Source organism: Castor canadensis, chromosome 1 (assembly GCF_047511655.1).
Source record: "Castor canadensis chromosome 1, mCasCan1.hap1v2, whole genome shotgun sequence".
In the NCBI taxonomy this organism is placed as follows: Eukaryota; Metazoa; Chordata; class Mammalia; order Rodentia; family Castoridae; genus Castor; species Castor canadensis.
The window spans coordinates 12,151,487-12,174,008 of record NC_133386.1 but is presented as its reverse complement, the minus strand read 5'-3'; the positions used below and the strand labels follow the sequence as shown (position 1 = coordinate 12,174,008).

The following is a 22,522-nucleotide window of genomic DNA, read 5'->3' as shown; positions in this document are numbered from 1 at the left end:
GAATAGTTTACATTTGTGGGTTTGCCCCCAAAGTTTCATATACCGGATGCTTGGTCCCCAGTGTGGTGGGGGATGTAAGAGATGGCATGTGGGAGCTCCTTCTGTCTTTTGGGGATCAAGAAAGCAGTAAGGTATTTCTTGTGTGACACTTTTGTAGTTCTCACAAGAGGACTCTTAATAAAAGCTTGAACTTACAGGAGAAAACTGAGTAGCTAGAGAGCCCACGCCTGGAGATCAGGCAGCTGTGGTCTTCTAGCCTGAGTGAAGCAGAGAAATGGAAATCCTGCCAGGAAAAGGAAGGTCCTAGAAACAGTTTTCATTTTTCTCCAGCACTTTCTATTGTAAAACCATGATGTGTTTTCTGTCCTAATTTAGATTTTGAGCATATGGAGAGAATTCCAGTTCTTGGTATAACATTCCTGATTAGAATGAGAGTTCAAATGAAGCTTGGCTATTCTAATAGCAACTGGTGTTATAGCAAGATTAATAAATTATCAGTTGGATAATGAGGATTTGTTACTGAATGCTTGTCGTGTATCAGGGATTGGGTCATATCTTCATCTAAAATTAGCTAAGTATAGTCTCTTCAGATACATTGAATTATTTTAGGAAGTCTATTAAAAGTCTCTAATGGACTGGCAGCATTCCATCAGTATTCTTTTTTAAATTACTTAATGTTACAGTGATATTTATAAAATTCTCAGCAAATGGAGACTTTAATGGATGTCCTGGAGGACTGAGGATTATGTTTAGGATTGAGTAGTGGTAGACTATAGAGCACATACATTTGAAGAAAAAGGAAACTGGATAATGACAAGCTCTCTTTCAAGTCATGCCCTAGTCTCACAATAAATACGTAAAAATTATATTCCACTCATTCAAAAAGAACTTGGAAGTAGCTCATCAAAAATTAAAAATAATAGGAAAGTATTTTTGTATACTACAAAACTAGTTAAATAAAACAGAAAATAGATGTCAGCAGACATTTGAGGTGCATGCTCAGATCAGTAAAATAAATACATCAGCAAGATCTCTACAAGTCAAGGCAAGATGGGGAAAGCATGTTACACCATTGTCTTTGACTAGGACTAGCTGAACCATTGTCTTATTTCTGAATTCATGGAGAACAAGCTTTGTGAATTCTTCAACAAGGGGCCTTTTGGGTAAAAATCATTACTTACTTAACAGATTGGTAAGCAACACTTTTCTAGGGAGTATTTTCGTCAACTTTCTTTTAAAGTTCAGAACTTAATGTTTCAGTAAAGACACCTGGTGAAGAAGTAGATGAAATGATCTGTGTCAGTTTTCTGACTAGATTTAATAAAGAAATAGGATTTTAGAGAAAATAAAAAATGATTGCTTGGAAGCATCTACATTAAGTGAGCCTTTGAAATGGACTGTATTGCTCATATTTTCTGAATATTACCTTAACTGTTTGTAATAAATGTAGGTTTTTAACAAGAGGGTCTCAGATGAGAGCCTATTTTTCAAATTGTTGAAAATGTTTTTGAAGTCTAAAATACACTCCCCCCACATAGCAACCCCTAAATAAGAAAGCAAGCAAAAATTTGGTCTCCTTGACTATGAACTGGTACGTGATTGAAATTCTTGTGCTTTCTCACAAAAAATGAAAGAAATAATGTGTTGTCAATCGTAAAGCAACCTCATGCCTCTTCATTACCCTACCATATAAATAACTATAGAATGTACTTTAAAATGGTTGAAGGAATAACGTTTGATGGATCCTTTACTTGTACTCTTTTAAGTGGAGAATGCCTACTAAGGAAAAGGATTTTAATAATGGCTTACCCTAATTAAGCAACTTTAGTGTACTCTAAAAGCTTTATATACAATGTTTCTGTGAAATGATTTTTATTTCTTCTTTGCAAATAGAAAACTGTGGATCAGAGGTTTAAAACATTCAGTAAGGTAACATAGTTGGAATTCAGATCCAGGTCTTTGCACAAAGCTTATGCATTGTTGTGCCTTGTATATGTTAATTTAGTTTAACTCATTCATAACAAATATCTAGTCTCTGTCAAGCATTGAGGACACAATTTGAAGAAAAAGAAAAAAATCTAAACAAAAAGACAGGCTTTTCTATACTTAGACCTTATTCTTTAGTGGAAGAGGGCAAGAGTAGATCTCATATGGGTCCTCTAAGACATTCTGAGAGATTGACCTTTGCTTTACTTTTTGCAAGCCAGGGAATGTGTTGTTATTTTGCACCTGGTGAGTACACTGGCATACAGGTAGATTTTCAAAAGCAAGTAGGAATAAAGACCATGAGTATGTTAAAATGCCCTGTGAGTCTGGCAGAGGTCTTTAGAGTTAGTTTAAGATCTAAAGAGTCTCAGCTCCAAAATTCTTAGAACATATTGAATGGGACCTTATCCTAGTCAGACAGTATGAGTATATGGGTGCCTCCATAGGAATTTAAAGAGGAAGGATGTTTGTGTTCTATTAAGATTAAATTTAGCTTGTGTAGCAGTTGGTGTACTGTTAACTGCTTAATAACTTAAATTGCATCAAAGAAATTTGTATCCTTTGTCTGTTGGTGTCAGTCACCATCACCCCTGTGACAGTTGTTTGTAAAAATCAAGTATTAATTAAATAATTACACAAGCACATGTCAGATTACTTCCATGAATGCTTCAAGGCCAGTGGTAGGACAGTGAGAAAATAAAAGAGGAGTTTGGATCTTGTTGGGGAAATAGGGAAGCCTTATCTATTAGGTGATGCTTTAACTAAGAAGGACAAGTGTGCATTAACTAGTGGAGTGCCATAGTGGAAAGTCTTCTAAATAGTGAGAACAAGACTCATTTTAACAGCCTTGTGGCAAGGAACTGAAAAAAAGACCAGTGTGCCAAGATCGGAGGCTATGAGCATGGAGTGAGATGAGGCAAGGCCTTACATAAACAGTTTTTGTGTGTGTGTTTATCAAAAGTTGTTGGCCATTTTAAGGGGTGGTGGGAGTGGTTTTGAGTGATAATTGTCTGATAGATTAGTTTTTGCAAAGGTGATGGTAGACATGGTGAGGACACCATGGCATGTCCATTTAAATGTTCTCCAGGTGAGAGTTGAAGGTAATTTAGACTGTGGTCATTAAGGTGGTGATTAGGGGAGGAAGAGGAGACAAATAATGGGGGAAAACTGAGCACTTTCCAGAGCTATGAGGAGTAAAAAAGTGAGTAACATTCAAAGTCTGTTCAACTACTTTTTGCAGCGTTCTAATGGCCAAGACTTAGTGTCCCAATTTTAAATAATACCTTCCATCATTATAGTTAAAAATCTTTGTGTTACTGAATACAGTGGAAGTTTTTAATCAGTATTCACTAAGGTTAGTTGTTTGTTGTTGAATTTCTTCATAATGTCTTTAACTGTTTATCTCTTATATGAAAAACTTTTAAAATACAGACTTATGGGTATGAGAGATACCATAAAATAAATTTTAAGAGTACAATTCAACTGTTGCTAGTATTTTCTCCACGTTATGCAACTATGACCACAATTAACTTTAGAATTTTATTTTTGGTTCTACTGGGGATAAACTCAGGGCTTCATGCTTGTGAGGCTCTGAGCCATGTCACCAGGCCTTTTTGTTCTGTCTGTATTTGAGATAAGGTCTCACTTTTTCTCCTTCCTGGCCCAGACTAACCACAGTAGCTGGGATAGCAGGCACGCGCTATCACACCCAGCTTTTTCTGTTGAGACCCGGTCTCCAAACTTTTTGTCTTGGCTGGCCTGGAACTGCAATCCTCTTGATCTCCACCTCCTGAATAGCTAGGATTCCAGATGTGAGCTACTGGTGCCCAGCTAGAATATTTTCTTCACCTCAACCCTCCACCTCCCCCCCAAACCCTGATCATTAGTAGTCATTCTTCATTTTCCTAATTTAACCTTAGAATACTCTCTTTACCTGAAAAAGAAACTAGCCAGGTGTGGTGTGCCTGCCTTATAAACTCAGCTACCCAGAGGCAGATCCGGAGAATGGTGGTTCCAGGCAGACCCAGACAAAAAGTTAGCAAGACCCCACCTCAACAAACAAGATGGGCATGATGGTACATACCTGTAAACCCAGCTACACCGGATGGGGAGGCTTGGATGCATATGTAGGATTGCCTTCTTGAGGTCAGCATTGAGGAAAAAGCACAAGACTATCGAAAAAATAAATAATACAAAAAAGGGGTGAGGGTATGATTCTGGCCCTGAGTTCAAACTCCAGTATCACCTAAAAAGAAAGTTAAAAAACCAAAACACCCATCAGTCATTAATAGTAATTCCTAATTTTTCTCCTTAGCATAATATTTCCAACAGCCCAGTACAGTGGTACATGCCTGTAATCCAGGCTGGAGAGAGGTGGGGGATCACCAGTTTAAGGTCAGCCTGGGCAATTTAGTGAGAGACACCCTTCCCCCATATCATCATCATCATCATAAAAAATGATAATGATTCCAAGGTTCATTCATGTTGAGGCATATAGCCGTTTTTTATTCCTTTTTATGGCCAAAAGCTCATTGAATTATTTGCTTCTTTATTCATAAATTTACTCATCAGTTGATGGCCATTTGAGTTGTATTTCCTTTTTTTTTTTTTTTTCATTTTTCTTTTATTATTCATATGTGCATACAAGGCTTGGTTTATTTCTCCCCCCTGCCCCCACCCCCTCCCTTACCACCCACTCCACCCCCTCCCGCTCCCCCCCTCAATACCCAGCAGAAACTATTTTGCCCTTATCTCTAATTTTGTTGTAGAGAGAGTATAAGCAATAATAGGAAGGAACAAGGGGTTTTGCTGGTTGAGATAAGGATAGCTATACAGGGCATTGACTCACATTGATTTCCTGTGCATGGGTGTTACCTTCTAGGTTAATTCTTTTTAATCTAACCTTTTCTCTAGTTCCTGGTCCCCTTTTCCTATTGGCCTCAGTTGCTTTAAGGTATCTGCTTTAGTTTCTCTGCATTAAGGGCAACAAATGCTAGCTAGTTTTTTAGGTGTCTTACCTATCCTCACCCCTCCCTTGTGTGCTCTCGCTTTTATCATGTGCTCATAGTCCAATCCCCTTGTTGTGTTTGCCCTTGATCTAATGTCCACATATGAGGGAGAACATACGATTTTTGGTCTTTTGAGCCAGGCTAACCTCACTCAGAATGATGTTCTCCAATTCCATCCATTTACCAGCGAATGATAACATTTCGTTCTTCTTCATGTCTGCATAAAATTCCATTGTGTATAGATACCACATTTTCTTAATCCATTCGTCAGTGGTGGGGCATCTTGGCTGTTTCCATAACTTGGCTATTGTGAATAGTGCCGCAATAAACATGGATGTGCAGGTGCCTCTGGAGTAACAGTCTTTTGGGTATATCCCCAAGAGTGGTATTGCTGGATCAAATGGTAGATCGATGTCCAGCTTTTCAAGTAGCCTCCAAATTTTTTTCCAGAGTGGTTGTACTAGTCTACATTCCCACCAACAGTGTAAGAGGGTTCCTTTTTCCCCGCATCCTCGCCAACACCTGTTGTTGGTGGTGTTGCTGATGATGGCTATTCTAACAGGGGTGAGGTGGAATCTTAGTGTGGTTTTAATTTGCATTTCCTTTATTGCTAGAGATGGTGAGCATTTTTTCATGTGTTTTCTGGCCATTTGAATTTCTTCTTTTGAGAAAGTTCTGTTTAGTTCACATGCCCATTTCTTTATTGGTTCATTAGTTTTGGGAGAATTTAGTTTTTTAAGTTCCCTATATATTCTGGTTATCAGTCCTTTGTCTGATGTATAATTGGCAAATATTTTCTCCCACTCTGTGGGTGTTCTCTTCAGTTTAGAGACCATTTCTTTTGATGAACAGAAGCTTTTTAGTTTTATGAGGTCCCATTTATCTATGCTATCTCTTAGTTGCTGTGCTGCTGGGGTTTCATTGAGAAAGTTCTTACCTATACCTACTAACTCCAGAGTATTTCCTACTCTTTCTTGTATCAACTTAAGAGTTTGGGGTCTGATATTAAGATCCTTGATCCATTTTGAGTTAATCTTGGTATAGGGTGATATACATGGATCTAGTTTCAGTTTTTTGCAGACTGCTAACCAGTTTTCCCAGCAGTTTTTGTTGAAGAGGCTGCTATTTCTCCATCGTATATTTTTAGCTCCTTTGTCAAAGATAAGTTGCTTATAGTTATGTGGCTTCATATCTGGATCCTCTATTCTGTTCCACTGGTCTTCATGTCTGTTTTTGTGCCAGTACCATGCTGTTTTTATTATTATTCCTTTTTAAAATGAATTTTTAATGAGTTTTATAAGTGATGCTGCAGTGACCCTTCATGTACAAGTTTTTATGTGACCATTTGTTTTCAGCTTGTTTGGATATATACCTAAGAGTTGATAACTATGTTCAAGGTTTTTGAGAATTTGCCAAACTGCTTTATAAAGCTACTCCACCATTTTACCTTCCACCAGCAATGCATAAGGGTTCCAGTAGTCTGCATCCTTGCTAAACTTGTTGTTTATTATCTATCATTTTGATTTAAGCATGTAAGGCTGACATAGAGCTTATTGTAATTTGAATGCATTTCCCTGATGGCTGTGTAATGTTGACTTTGTTTTTTAAAAGAAAAGCAGCACTTTGATTTCATTGAGAATATAAAAATGGATGTAATTGATTGACAGCATTTAGTTTTTCTGTATTTAAAATTTGTTCTTTTTTTCATCAGTTGTATTCCCTGAATGACTATAAACCACCCATTTCTAAAGCGAAAATGACCCAGATTACAAAGGCAGCCATCAAAGCTATAAAGGTGAGTAATTTTACTTCAGTGAAAAAGAAAACACCTCTAAATTTTGGAGGATGAATAATTTTTATAGATTATATGTTTACTTCTGCTTTACAGTATTAATACATGTTCATTGTGGAAAAGAAAATAAAAAATCTGTCACCTACAGACTCTGCTGGATAGAGATAAACACATTTTGAACATATTCTTCCATAAACTTTAAAGTTTTTCCTTACCTTTCTTAGGCAGGTGATATTTTGTATGTATCTACATCATGAAAAGTGTTTAACATTGTCATTTGTTAAATCTTAAATAGGATTTGATAAAATCCTATTTCCAGAATCTTAAAATAGGAGTTGGTAAAAGCTTTCTAAATAAAATTAATATATTGGGTTTTTTCTTAATGATTCTATATAGATTTAAAGATAAAGGTGGACTTATCATTATTAAAAATAATTGGATCTTACTGTCCCACTGATCAGTTAGGTACTTGAGCCATGGGAAGAGACCAGAAACATTTATCCATTGCTCTGATTCAGTGGCTTTTGAACATATGAAAGATTCTGCTAAAAATGTGTAAAGGAAAGGTTGGATCCCTTCTGGAGAAAAACACATATACACAAAATTTTACCTAAAGATTGTTAAAGGACCCTTTGTTCAACCATAGAAATTATTGCCCCCAAGTTTCAGACTCCATACTTAGTAGGGCTTTTGATAGTGACAATGAATGAGTGCTTATTTCCAGTTAAATAGGTATTAGCCTATGAATATTTAGTGAATGTTTTCCTACGCTGAATTAAAATGTCAGCTACAACCAGAAGTATCAACTGTTTACCACTTGCATCACAGCAGTATATTAAATTTAGCATTTTCAGATTTGTAGCCAGGATCATACATCATTATAGTGGAAAATCCCTGCACTTACATCCAGAGATAAGGGTTGTGATCAGCACATTTAATCCAGAGAAGTTTTTTTCCCCCAGGGTATTTGATAGGCTCAATGCCAAACAAATTCAGTCTTGTACTTCTTTATGCTGATCTCTGTTATGATTTGATTTTATGATCATGATGCTGACAGTATGCAGACATGTATTACTACTTTCTTATTCTGTGAAAATTAGCAGTTGGTGCATTTTAGAAAATTGTTGAACAGAATAATTTTGAAATTAAAACACCCAATTGAGCCTAGGTGCTAATAACATTATTTCTTGTTTTCAGTTGTCAGAAGGGTCCTAGAGAAATTAAGGAATTTGTAGTTTGGATATAGGCTCTTGTCACTCAAGAGTCTAATTCTTGGCTTTTATGATACTACTGTACTGTCTTGATTTATTATTACTGTCTTAATGTTTTTAATTTTGAAAACATCAAACAAGCTGCAGTATATTATGATGAGCACTATACACTTGTCTCTCAGATTCACCACTCACTAACCTTTTGTCAAATTGACTGTATTGTGCATATATACTTTTTTCAATTTTTTTTACTCCTTTGATTGAGAGTTTCAGACTTCATTCTTAGTAGCACTTAGTCTCTCTGTAGGTAAATTTAAATCTCCTAAGAACAAAGACATTTTCCTAAGCAATCATTGTACACTGATCAATGTAAGAAATTCACTTTGATAAAACACTACTATCTAATATACAGTCCATACATACACTTCAGTGGTATTGACTTTAGTTCTCCTGTCTCTTCTTCTGAGGGAGTATATCCTACATAAAGCATAATTCATGAGATTAGAAGTACAATCAAGTTAGTTCTTTAAATAGGAATGTGCCAATCATGGCTTTGTCATTGAGATACTAAAATTTATTAAACACAGAGTTTAGATACTTTCTGTTAAATTTATAATTTCCATTTTATTTATTTTTTGGTTTATGCTTTATGTTGCATTTTATGAAACTTAACTCTGTTAAGCCTTCTCATAATTGATAATATCGTTACTAACTTTTAATCCATATGCTTACTTCCTGTCTGCTGATTCATTTTGGATAAGTTGTTAGGTCATTACGTATTTCTTCATTTTACGCTTACCTGCAATTTGTTTTCAGAAGGAGATAAATGAAATTGAAGACAACTCTTCTACATACATACATACATACGTTTGTTTATTTATTGCAGTACTGGGGCTTGAACTCATGGCCTACACTTTGAGCTACTCTGCCAACCCTTTTCCTGAAGGGGTTTTCAAGACAGGGTCTTGCAAACTGTTTGCCCCAGCTGGCTTGGAACTGTGATCCTCCTGGTCTCTGCCTCCTGAGTAGCTAAGATTACAGGCATGACCTACCAGTGCCTGGCTTACATACATTTATTAATGCTCTTTGGTTTTTCTTCTCTTTCTTTCTTTCTTTCTTTTTTTTTTTTTTTTTGTGGGACTGGGGTTTGAACTCAGAGCTTTGAGTTTGCACAGCAGGAGCTCTACCACTTAAATACACCTTGAGTCCATTTTCCTCTGGTTACTTTGGAGATGGGGAGGTCTCATGAACTGTTTGTCCACACTGACCTTGGACTGCAATCCTCCCGATCTCAACCTTCCAAGTAGCTATGATTACAGGCATGAAGCACTTTTGCCTGGCTTAATTCTATTTGTTCATAAGAGTTATTTTAATTTCTAGTATTGCCCTTGATTTAGTCAATAAAATGGCACTGTAGGACATCTGCACTTTTCCTTCCTTGAAACATGACGATGTGGGTAGCACAAGTATTGTTCTGCCAAATACAACAGTTTATCAAAGTGTACTTTTGTATAGACTTCTTTTATATCTATGTTAAAGGTAACCTACTTTAGACATATTCACCATATTTCTGCTTCAAAGATTAACAGCTAATTAGGTGTCTTAGCTAATTACTTATGAAGGTGAGTGATATGTATGCTTGTCTTGAAATTTTAGACTTAGGTTCATTGTTTCAGTTGTCTTTTGGAGCTACAGTAAAGTTTATAGTTTGCAGAAAATTGTGTTCACTTAAACTGACTTTAAACCTATCTCCCCCTCCCCTTCTTTCAGTTCTATAAACACGTGGTACAAAGTGTTGAAAAATTTATTCAGAAAGTAAGTATACACTTTTTAATACATAGTCTAAATGTCACTGTATGTTTTATGGCTGTGCTCTCTTTTAACTCAAATAACCTGAGTTTAATTTGTCTTGATGGACTGTTGCAAAGTGATTGTAGTTATTTTATTTCTAATGAAGAAATAAAATGAAAGTGCCTTTTGGATAAGGCTGGAAAAATAGCTTTCAGGAAGATATACTTTTGCTAAATTTACATGGTCTTAATAAGCATGTGATTCTTGAAGTTGTATCAGTATGACTTATTTTTAATGGAATTGCAAATCTATTTCCATGTGTGACCATTAAGGAAATTATTATTTGTCATTTCAAGCTCTGTGCTTAGAAAGCAGGTCTTTATATAAGATACAGGTACAATATTGTCTCCTAGCCATTTATCTTCTGATTCATTTTGTCTGATTGATTAGAACATTAAACATTGCTACATCTTATTATATAGATAGGCAGTTCTTTTTTCTAGGAGAAGCAGAAGGAGATAAAGTTGAAACAGCTGTCTTGCATACATTTAGTAATGTTTTGTCTAGAGTCTGAGGTTACTAAACTATAAATTCTTCGCAGTCTTGTGATCAGTTCTCTGTTGATGTCACAGTTTCTAACAGGAGCACTTAAGACTTAAGTCTTATTAAATGATACTGCAAGAGATCTGTGCTTTACCTACTTGTGTTTTAAGTTTTATATTCTGTCCATGTTCATGTGCCTAGATGTAAGCAGAGCTGGTTTGAGAATCAGAGATATTATGGCATTAAGGATTCAGGAAGGTTTTACTATTACAAAAATAGTAGACTGGTAGGAGGGTACAGGAATCAAAGGGAGGTTACTGTGTCACTAAACTAGGTAGCCCTGAATAACTCATTTAACCTGTATTTGATGAGTTTTTTTTTTTAATCTTTTTTTCTCAATATTTAAAGTAATGGTTAAACATTTTGGAATTAAGTTGTTTAGGTAATTTGGAGATCGGACATGAGTATAGTAATAAATGTGCCATTTGTTGTAAGTAAGTCAAACTATAACATAAAAATGTTAGTGATTAAAAACTTCCATCAGTCTGTAGCTTTTAAGAGTTGTTTTAAAGGTTCTAATGTCTAAATCATTGCTGCTCAATCTTTAGGAATAACATACAGTCATGCACCGTCAGATTTTGACTCTCTGAGTGTTGGGAGAGCCTACATATCTGCATTTCTAAACAGTCCCTAGATGATGCCTTTGCTGTTCTTCCAGAAATCAGTTTGAGTAGTAGGGGGTTAAAAGATAAATACAAATTCATGGAATGCTTTTTGACTTACTTGATTTGGGATCTTTTCAGTAAAATATTTCAGTAGGATATTCCAGAATCTTAGGAAGACTGGCAAGCGATAACTGTACAGGCAAGTCAGTGTCTGGGAGAAAATTTGATTGCTTTGTCCCTATCCCTGTTTAAGCCAGGAAGTCAGCAATAGATTTGTGTCTTGGTTAAGTTATATATAACTTTCAATTAAACTTAGTATTTTAAAGTAATTATAGATTCACATGTAATTGAATCAGTGTGAAAAAGTCCAATAGCCAAAAGACATCTGGTCCCAAGAAATAAGTTGTATACCTAGTATAATATCACTCTTAGTACATTGGCAGTCAACTTATTGAAATACTAACCTCATTCACATTTTACTAGTTTTGCGCTCACTCATTTCTTCATGTGTATTTAGTTCTGTACAGTTTAACATCATCCATAGATTCATATGACCATAACCATAGTTAATGTACAAAACAATGCCTTCACCACAAGGATCTATTGCATTTCTCTTTTATTTAGTCATACTCAACTCTCCTCTTGTTCCTAAAGTCTGCTTGTCACTATTCTGTTTCTGTAATTTTGCATTTGTATAAGTGAAATCATAGAGTTTGTAGCCTTTTGAGATAAGCATAATTCCTTTGAGACCTTGCAAGTAATTGCGTATATCAAGTAGTTTCTTCCCTTTTATTTCTGAGTATTATTTAATAGCAAAGATGTACCACAGTTTAATGTAACCATTCATCCATTGAAGGTCATCTGAGTTCTTTCCACCTTTTGACTATTATAAATAAAGCTGTTAGGAACATTCATGAGTAAATTTTGAGGCAAACATGAATTTTCATTTCTCTGAGATAGCAACTCATGTTTTTATTCCATAAGAAACTGCCAAACTATTTTCCAGAATGACCATACCACTTTATATTCCTTTCACACATCATAAACAATACAAGTTGAAAGAAGTGTGGCTGCTGCTTAGTAATGTATCATCTATGACTCTGTGTGTTAGTTGTAAAGGATTTATAGGTGAAATGTTGAAAAACAAAAGTTAACAGTAAAGATGACTCCCTGTAGGCTAGAAAAAACTGCTTAAAAGAATACTTTGGCCTTTGGCTTTTGTCCTAATGAATTTTGCCAAAAATCACTGTATGCCCAAATTATATCTTAATCTTTACATGACCTAAGCAAAGACCAAAAGTACAAAACAGATGTTAGGAATTACTGTTTGGCTCAACCCTCATACTTGCTTTATTTGCTCTATAAATAGCCAACTCATCTTAACTATCTTGCATCATAAAGAAAATAACTTTATTTGGACTTGTAGACATGCTGACTTTTCTACCATCTATCACTAACCATCCTTTTGAAATCAGAAGCTAATTCTTTGGCTTCATTCCTAAAGTATGTAATGCTTACCAACTCTTTGTCCATGTGAAATCTGCCTTTTTGAATGAGTAGTGCAAACCTGTCCACTAAATTCAGAATAGGACTAAATATTATCACTCAGTACTGTTTGTATGTAGATGATTGATACTTTCTAGTGAATTTGATACTTTCTAGTGAATATCTATTTTCTAATGAAGTCAAAACAGTTGGTTGTCTTTTGGTACATGTATTTTTTTGCCCTTTCATATTTCCTCAGGGTAGGGGCAGAGTCCAAGTTGAAAGCCAGTTGTTCCATTTATTCACCTCATTTGTCTTGTTTAAATGTGTGCATTTTTTATGTAGGATGCAGTATTCTGTAACAGTGGGCTTTTATTCTGGGTACTTTTTAACTCTTGGAATGGAGTGCATAATGATTGGGCACCTGGGCACAAGTAGTTTGAAGGTAGTAAACATCCAGATTCTCACTTTCCGTATGTACTTTTTACTAAAAGTGTTTTGCCCTAGAATATTTTAGGTCTGTTCTAAGTCCCACTCTCCTTAAATTTGCATTTCAGGTATATTTCAACCTTATAAACCTTTGCCTGCTGTTTTATTTAAGAAGTCAGGGATGCTTATATTCTTATCGTAAGATACATAAACACACGTATACAAAAGTAAAGAACAATATATATGTGGCTAAATTTTTACAAAGAAAAGACTTGTGAATCTCTTAATCATTTCAAGGAATCAGCTCTGAAGCCAACCACCCACACCCCAAGTGTTGTTCATCACCTATTGCCATCCCCCAGCCAATAACCACAGACTTCTGTTAGTCATGTCCTTGCTTGGCATTGTAGTTTTATTTTAGATAAGTATGAATTTTTTTATTACTTAGAGAACATTAGTTTTTGTAGTTAACCCACACATATAAGACTTTACATGTTTAATACTGGTTGTTTCTGCACAAATGAAAAACAATTAACATTTGTAGACCATTATGGCTGTTAATTTCTATGCTGTGCCAACTCAAAATGGTAAACTGGGATGCTTTTTCCAAAGTTGGCAACACAGCAGAAATTTGGATTTTATACCAAAGGTATTTTTACACGTGTATACATGCGTGTATGTTTGTATATATGCACACACATCAGTGATAGTACTGTGTTATGCATCTATAGCAACAGCAACCATCCCAGGTTCTGCAGTCATCTGATCAAAATTGTAGAGCCATCTGAAACACTCCATTAAGAAAACAGAACAGCAAAAACAAGGTAGAAAAACAGCAAAGTTATGTTACTACTCTGGTACCTGGCAGCTGTTTTAAAATTAGCTTTTCAATCATCATCTTGAAAGAAAGCATTCTAGAATAATATTTTTTTTAAAAAATTGGAATGCTTCATGAATTTGCCTGTTACCTTGTGCAGGAGCTGTGCTAATCTCTATTTATCATTCCAATTTTAGAGACATGCTTCCCAAGTGAGCACTAGAATGTCATTATTCTGATAAAGCAGTCTTACTACATGTTACAATGGAAGTAGAAGACATTTTACATTCACAGAGGTGTGATACAGGACTGTGCTGTGTTTAAGTACAATTCTTAAAGTGGTTTAATATACTTTTTAATTTCATGTAATAAACTGCATTCTTTTGTGTACAGTTCTTTTATTCAGTATCACACATTTAGAACTTACCCTATTGAGCATAGCAGTATTTATTACTATTCATTGTTGCATATATTCCATGATGTAAATAAATTTTAGTTTGTTTGAAGATGGCACATCTGTAAAAATTCAATACCATAATACCTTTTTAAATTATTTGTAGGTTTGGCATGGTTATGCAAACCTCTAATCCCAGCACTCAGGAGTCTGAGGTGGGAGGATCATGTGTTTGAGGTCAGACTGGGCTACATACGAAACCCTGTCTCATAAAAAATTCATAGGTAAAAATAAATCACACTATTGGGAAATTCATGTTTTTAGTCTTAGAAAATTTGAAGATGAAATTGAAACAAACATTTTATGTATCTTTGTCATAATTCTCAAGTTTTTATTTGATGACTTAGCCAAATTTATCAAGTATTGCATTATTTAAAACATTAAATTGTACTTAGAAAGTCTTTTTTTTTTGCCATGTTACATGGAATAAAGTCTGTAGTGCAAGAAATTCTGTCCCTAATGTTAGTGTACAGTGTGCCAAAAGATTCTGTGGAAGAAGGAAGCATTTTTTCCCTCACACTTTATTGTTTACTTGTAAGACTGCTAATGTATTTTTGAAGCTTTAGAATCTTCACATTTGTGAAAATTCACATAATGGCAAGTTTATTGTAGTATGTACTTCTTTATTGTGAATTTATAATCAGAGTTTTGTTACACAATAAAGTAAGAGATGTTTAAAGCCACTAGATTAATGACTTGCTTCCTTATCACTGTACTCATTTTTAAAGCTCTTAACCAGCAACTTACAAGTTCTGTTCATTCAGTCTTACTATCCAGACACTTGTTTGTGTAAAATAATGTATTATATGCAAGATTATTTTTTTGCCTTTGGGAAAATTAAAATGCCAATCATCCACTCAACAAATAACAATTAATTACTATGTTTTTAACAAAGTAAATAACCTGGTTTTCATTAAACTTAAAAAGTTTTGTTTACTGAAATGTGTTAATTTGCCTGGCTAAGTAGATATTTCTTTGGCTATATGTAGTCAAATGAAAAACATGTACTGAAGGAAAATACGCCAGTTTTGGGGAAGTGAGGGAAAACTGGCTTTCAAAAACAGCTCTAAACAAGATATTTTTTATTTATTTATTTATTTTTTAATGCTTCTGGGCCTTGAACTCAGGGCCTTGTGCTTATTAGGCAGGCACTTAACCACCAGACAGACATTTAACCCAACCAGAGAGACATTTTCAGTAACTTGGTGTAACCTAAAACTTAATGTCCAAAGACCAACATCATTGCCCTTTTGTGAAATACTTCAGTCACTCAACAGCCAAAATGTAATTTCTCTTCATCTTCCTGACTTAGGGAAGATCCTTAAGGGTAAGGATTGTAAAAAGGATTTTAAGGAACAAATTAAGTGCTATCTAGTCTTTTTGCAGAATAGAATCATTGTCTTCACTGAAAATTTCATTTAGAAACTTGTGTGTGTTAAGATTCTTTTATTGCTGATACTTGGGTTTCTAAAAAGAGTTGCTTAGGAATACACTTTTGCGTGATATACAATATTCAGAAAATAACTTTTGAGTGAAATATTTAGCCTAATTACACTTAAAAGCAGAACCTCCTTTGCAGCTGTAATTTTATTGTGATCGACATGCTTTAGAAGCAAATTTTCTTATGTTTCTGGGTTGGGAGGCAAAATAGGAGCCATCAGCTTGACAGTAAAAGGAATTTTGATTGTGCTTCCCTAACTACGTACTCTAGAAAAGCCTGTGGTAAGAAAGTAGGGGACTTTTGTAGTTCACAAAATGAGTAGTAGATAAGGTGGTTGAGAAACACTGACCCAAGGAGTAGCTGAAAAGTGTTTTCATGTTTCAGTGTTCCCAGTGTTTCTCAGAAGTTCTGTGATGGTAGTGTCTTATCTCTCTTACAGCTGTATTATTTGAGAACAGTTTGAAATTTTGTGCTCAATGTATTTGATTGTTATAATTTGTCATTTGGTATTTGTTCATTCATCAGTATGGAAAGCATTTTGTTTTGGTTTCAAATGAAGTCTCATGCATGATGGCAATGCATTTTCTAGAGTCCTTCTTTCCTGAATTAGCTTCCTTCTCCCATGTAACTTTTCAAAATCATAAGCAGTTTTTAACATTGTAATAATATCTTTATCAGTTTTTTTGTTTTGTTTTGTTTTTTGTTTTTTGTCATTGAAGCCAGGTATTCCAAGTACTGTTTTGGAACCTTGGGTGACTGGCAGTTGAACTCAATGTGTAGCCAGAGTAGATTCTTTAAAATGCCATTCCAGAGACAGATGGTATAGAATAGGCAATGTGTGAATATTCATTACAGCATGAGTAGTGTTTTTGTATTTGTATCGTATTTATGATGATTTTTGTCTATCAAGAATTTTACCTTTCTGTGTCCTTTCCTTCCCACTCTTCTTTTTCTTGTCAGTGTAAACCAGAATATAAGGTGCCTGGACTTTATGTTATTGACTCCATTGTGCGACAGTCTCGACATCAGTTTGGTCAAGAAAAGGATGTGTTTGCACCCAGATTTAGTAATAACATCATTAGCACTTTCCAGAATTTATATCGTTGCCCTGGGGATGACAAGGTAAACTATTTTGTTTAAGGAGATACATTACGCTCTTGTTCTTAATTAGAGTCTTTATATATCTTAATATATGGCCTTTTGTTATCATTTATGTATTCTGAATGTGAATATTTAATTCTTGCAATATCCATATTCCTTGTTTCTTCTCAGAATTTTCTAAAAAGTGGAAAGATATAGTTGATTTTGCTATTTTTTAACTTATTGAAGGAACTGTTAAATTGGCTGCAAATAGTCTTTTGGAATTAGACTAGATAACGTTTATTCACAGATACAACTAATTCATGATTGTGATTACTTGAGTTGATATTTACCCATCCACTGTTCGTGACAAATGGATTTGGCAAGCAATTAATATAAAATAATTACATACCAGTTTTTTGTTACGATATAATTTTAATAAAATTATCAAAGTGTTAAAAATCCATACAACTAGGTCTGCTAAATCTGAATATGTAAATAATCTAATTACCGACTGAAAAGAAAACTTTGGATCCAGAGGCAGGATAAGAAGGAGTTGATTATTCTTTTACCTGCCTGCGATACCAGAAGGTTATTTTGGATGTTGATTTGGAAATTTTCCATGTGCTTTTTTGACCAGGTTGAATGCAGGGTTAAGTAGGGAAAGGTAAGAATGGGTAAGGATTAATGGTTGTTTTAAGGAAGAGCCATAAAGCCTGAAAGCTCCACACAAGACTTTCCACTCGTTTTAAGTGTAACGCAATTGGGTGGTTTTATTCTTAGTAACTATTACATAGTCTTGAATCAGAAAAAAATATCTTATTGTTGGTAGATATGGGGTAAGTTTATTATACTGTATTCTTTGTGAGCTGTTGGATATATTTCTTGACAGTTGTTGCTTCTTGTTTTTAATGACTTTGGTACTTTTGTGCACTTTAAAAAAGGGTTCCTAATTTTAAGTGACCTACCTTAATTGATTCTTAAAATAAATAACCTTAGAATGCCATGTGAAATAATTTATTAATTTGAAATTGTATGTAAGCTTTTTTAAGTAACCCAGGACTTTGATTTAGAAATTACATTCATTTGGGCTTGAATTTCTATCAGTTACAGTGAACAAATCAGTTTTAAATTTGTAGATTTCATAATGCAATATATCTCACTTATAATAGTGCTTATAGAATAAGGCTTTTTTTTTAAATAGGAAAAAAGATTATACTAACACATTAATCTCAATAATAAATGGGGGGCATTACTTGTATGTTGATATGGTGAATGATAGCTGATAGGCAATGCTTATTTTGAAAGGCATGACTGGCTTAGAAACCAAAAGATTATGAGACAAAAGAACATAAGGCACTTCCTTAAGTGTCCACATGTTACAGAGGAGACATAGTCAAATCAGAAGGTAGGAAGCATTTGTTCTGTAATTATCTTATCTTCCATTAGAAATACAAAAATTAAATATATATTAATGTAACTTAGATATAATTTAAAAATACAAGCTATATAATACTGAGGGATTTAAAAATGAACCAGATTTTTATTTTGAAAATTGCTATTTTACTACTATAGAATGTTTAACCAGTGCTTTTTAAAATAAACAGACTCGTTAATGTTTTCCTAATGTATTAAGTAGCCTCCAATAGTAGTAACTAGTACTTAGTTCTTGTTTACAGAACTTTTGAGTGCTAAATACTTGTGAATTTAATTGTTCAGTGCTGATACCTAGGAGATAATTATTATAAAACCATAGTGCTTTTTACCAGTGACAGAGTTGTGTTATTCTGACTTAAAAGTATACTCTTGAGTGAAATATTTGTATTTCAAGAGACAAGGTGTGATAATTCAATTAATACTTCTTTTTGAGACATTCTGCTATGTTGGGTATATTTTTCTGCCTATAAATTTGGAGGTTTTTTTTTTTTTCATTTTTCTTTTATTATTCATATGTGTATACAAGGCTTGGTTCATTTCTCCCCCCTGCCCCCACCCCAAATTTGGAGTTTGAAAGCTGAAGGATCTGTAAAACTTTCACACAAGGAAGGAAGACATTTAAATAGAAATTTTCCTGGGTAACAAGTTCAGAATTATCCAGTCTTTTCAGTTTATGATACATGAAATACAGAAGAAAAGTTAAGCAACAATACAGTTATGTAGAATTTGACAATTATGAAATATTTTTTGAAGAAAGAGTAGGGTATAAATAATAAAATTGTGGTGTTTTATATTGTTAGTACAGGAAGAACTATAAGTAATAAAGAAGACATAGCTCTATTCCAGGATGTTTAGAATTTGGGAATAGTTAAAACTTTCAAAAGAGTTTGATGCAGTTTGAAATTGAGAAAAGAACACGAGAAGCCTTTTAGTACATAGTCTCATTTTATAAAGGTTTTTTTTTTTACTCTAAATTTACTGACATAGTTGACTTAAGACTTAATGAGAGGCCTATATATAGGTAGCATATATTTCACAAATTTTATAGATTTAAATAAATGTTGTATGACTGATTAGAACCTTACCAAAAATATTAAGTATTCTAAATACTTAAGTAACCCAGAAAAGGGTGAACTTAAAAACATGATTTATATGGTGGTAATTGATGTGGACTGAGGTGGTCAGCTTTAGGAAGAAAAGAAAATTGAATGGAGTACTGGAGTTAAAGGGCTGATCGGGAAGAGAAAAACAATTGAGATGCCTCAGATTTTGTTTATTCTTTACAGTATGGTAAAAGGACTTACATTACTATAAGAAATGAAACAATGCAGAGCATTATTTATATAGAACATGTTATTCTGAGAACCAGATTAATTAATGCCAGTATGGTATTGACATTCTACAATAGAGAGGGAGAGAGTAGGAAAGACGAATAATACAAAAAACACCAAGAGAGCTGGGCACCAGTGGCTCAAGTTGCAATCCTAGCTACTTGGGAGGCTAAGATCAGGAGGGTTGTACTTCTAGGCCAAAAAAAAGCAAGATCCTATCTCCAAAATAAACACAAGAAAAAGGACTGGAGGTATAGCTCAAGCATTAGTACTCCTGCCTAGCAAGGTTGAAATCCCAGCACTGCCAAAAAAATGTGGGTTGGGGGGGAGGGGGTGGGAGTACATTTCATATTCTGTTCATATAGAAGTTTGTCCATCTGTGGTTTAAAGTGTTAGTAGGAAAGTCACATTTACGGCAAGGTGCTTAGAAGGAAAGGAATTGACTTGTCATTTTTCCCCTCCCTCCTTTTTCCTCTTTCCCTTCGAAGATCAGTTCCCAGTGTTTCATGCATGCTTGTACGTGCTGTACCACTGAGCTCTATCCCCAGCCCCTAATTAAATACGCATGCCAGGAAATGGCTTCTCCTATCTTTAAATACTTGGTAAAATAACATTTTAAGAGTCAGATTAGATGAGGACTTTGTCCTGCAGTTACTTACTTGTTCAGAGGCTAAGCATTGTATGAGACAAAGTAAAGTTCAACTTTACATGTAACTTTAATGCTGAAATTAAATCCTGACTCTGTCTTAGAATCCTTAAGATCTGTAGGCAACCAGGTCATTGCAATTGACCTACATAGAAGATGGATCCTACCTGTCATCCCTGCCTCCAGCTAAATGGTGCCTTCATTTATCTTATTTATCTGTCAGAATTAACTTTTTTTTTTCAAGTGAGTAAATGCAAAATGGTAGAAAACAGCTTCAGGGATGGAAAGTACCATAAAACTATTTTAATACTAATTTTCATCCAGTGCCCTAATAGCCTTTTGAAATGACTGTGCTAAGGTTTGAAAACCAAAAATCAAAATGTCATTTTTCTTTCTTCTAGAGTAAAATAGTGAGAGTATTAAACTTATGGCAGAAGAATAATGTATTTAAAAGTGAGATTATTCAACCTCTTTTGGATATGGCAGCGGGGATTCCTCCTCCAGTTGTCACACCTGTTTTAGCCAGTACTACTACTGCTATGAGCAATACTCCAGGTATGTTGCCACAATATAGCCTTGGTGTCTGAATAGTTAACTCATACTTTTCACAGGGTTATTCATGTGTAAAATAACAATCTGACAGTATAGGAGAATTTGATTTGAAAGAAAAATAAAATCAGATACTATATTTACATGTAATTCCTTCTAAAACCTAGCATTTAAAATTTTTCTTTTAGTCCCCCAAAACATAACTGTAATGAACTTTGGAAAATGTGTGTCAATTTGGACTTTTATGAATTAGACTATCTGTAACCGTTTACATTTGAATGAGTCAACTTGAGATTTATAGAAAATTAGTGGAATTTAATATTTACAAAGAATTCTGAAAAACTTGTTTAGTAAAACCAAAAATGCTTTAGTAGTAATCTCAAAAATCATCTTTTCTTAGACATTTAAGTGAGACTTAAACTTGTTACAGTCCCAAGAATTAAATTTGTTAACATTTTGGAACATCTTTAGTTTTTTGTCATGCATATATATGTACACAAATACATAAACAGGGTTTTGAACAAAAATGGTTTATTAATGTATACTGTCTTATTTTTCCATTAAAATTTGTATTATTTCCTCATGTTAAATAATTTTTTTCTCTAGTAAGGTTTTTAATACCTGCTTAGTATTGAAGGCTTCACTACATATGTAGCTTAGTTTATTAAGAACAAGTATGGACAGGTCCCTTTGGAGTTTTTCAGGAGATTTCTTGGTTTTGTTTTTTAAGCCTACCTAATTTGGTGAAAGATTTTAAATGGTTTTTCAAAATGGACATAATAGAATAAAAACATTTATATTGTGTATATTTTTAAAAAGTAATAGAACAAATCCCTCTACCTTTTTAAGTCTTATTTATTTGCTTACATATTTTTTTGGGGGGGGGGTCATTCTTTAAAGGAACACCTGTGACACCTGTTACTCCAGCCAATGTGGTCCAAGGCCTGCCTGATCCGTGGGTATCACAGATAACAAATACAGATACACTTGCAGCTGTCGCTCAGATCTTACAAAGTCCTCAAGGCCAACAAGTGAGCAACTTTTTTGTTACATTAAGAATGATTTAGAATTCATTGTTTTCTTCATGTATTATTTTGTAACATACCACCTAGAGAGTATGCATTTTTCTTAATCTTGAAAAGTCTGTAACTTCCTTTTTTGATTCAGTAATTCATTCATCATGAATACTTAGTATCATTGAAGATTGTTTCATAAAATTTATTCTGTACCAAAATACTGTAACATAGTTTGTGCCAAACATTGTTAGGTGCTATTTCTACTTCAGTAATCTTAGGGAAGACAGACAATTTTAAAAATGACACTACTTTAAATAGTGACGGGTATTGTAGAAATGGGTAAATGTATGGAATGACAAGTTTGGGGGAAGGAGTCAGAATTGGAAGGATGTGTTGAAATGTCTTTTTAGGAAGTGACATTTGAATTGAGACTTGAATGGAACTAGCATAGCTGGATAGGGTGACAGGAAGCAGAAAGAACCACACTGATGTCCCAGGTGGCAAGCATTGTCGTACATTGTATCAATAGAGAGCCAGCTGCTTGTTGCTTCAACATCAGGGTTAGAGGGAAGTCAGTTATGCTACAGGTATTAATCATCTTGAGAGCTGGGAAACATTGATGTCTTCATATTATTAAATTATTGTGTTGTGTTTTTATGTATTTCTATTGCTCAAATCTTTTATAGCTCAGTTAAACTTTGTACCTTTTTAAATGTAGTTTGCTTCACATTTCTTAGACTTATTTCTATGAATGCGTGAATAGATTTGGTTTTGTAGCCAATGGCAGTCTAATTTCTCTTAGTTTTCAAATTGTTTTTCTTTCATTTTCCAGTTAAATCAT

The 22,522-nt window shown here is 34.3% G+C and overlaps 1 protein-coding gene and 1 non-coding gene across 8 annotated transcripts in view; one reads left to right on the top strand and one right to left on the bottom strand.

The window, feature by feature from the left end:
* Scaf8 (SR-related CTD associated factor 8) overlaps positions 1–22,522 on the top strand; it is a 182,512-nt gene that overhangs the window by 22,390 nt on the left and 137,600 nt on the right. For all 7 annotated transcript variants that reach the window (XR_012447396.1, XR_012447398.1, XM_074071881.1 and 4 more), the window contains 5 exons: positions 6,706–6,789; positions 9,768–9,812; positions 16,583–16,744; positions 20,518–20,671; positions 21,566–21,696. Coding sequence is in view for 5 of the 7 variants with exons in the window: in XM_074071881.1 (XP_073927982.1) it covers positions 6,706–6,789; positions 9,768–9,812; positions 16,583–16,744; positions 20,518–20,671; positions 21,566–21,696 (576 nt within the window). In the remaining 2 variants the exon portion in view is untranslated. The remainder of the gene's footprint in view (positions 1–6,705; positions 6,790–9,767; positions 9,813–16,582; positions 16,745–20,517; positions 20,672–21,565; positions 21,697–22,522) is intronic.
* LOC141416379 (U6 spliceosomal RNA) lies at positions 13,844–13,946 on the bottom strand. Its single transcript, XR_012441118.1, has one exon. It is a non-coding gene; the product is annotated as a U6 spliceosomal RNA (small nuclear RNA).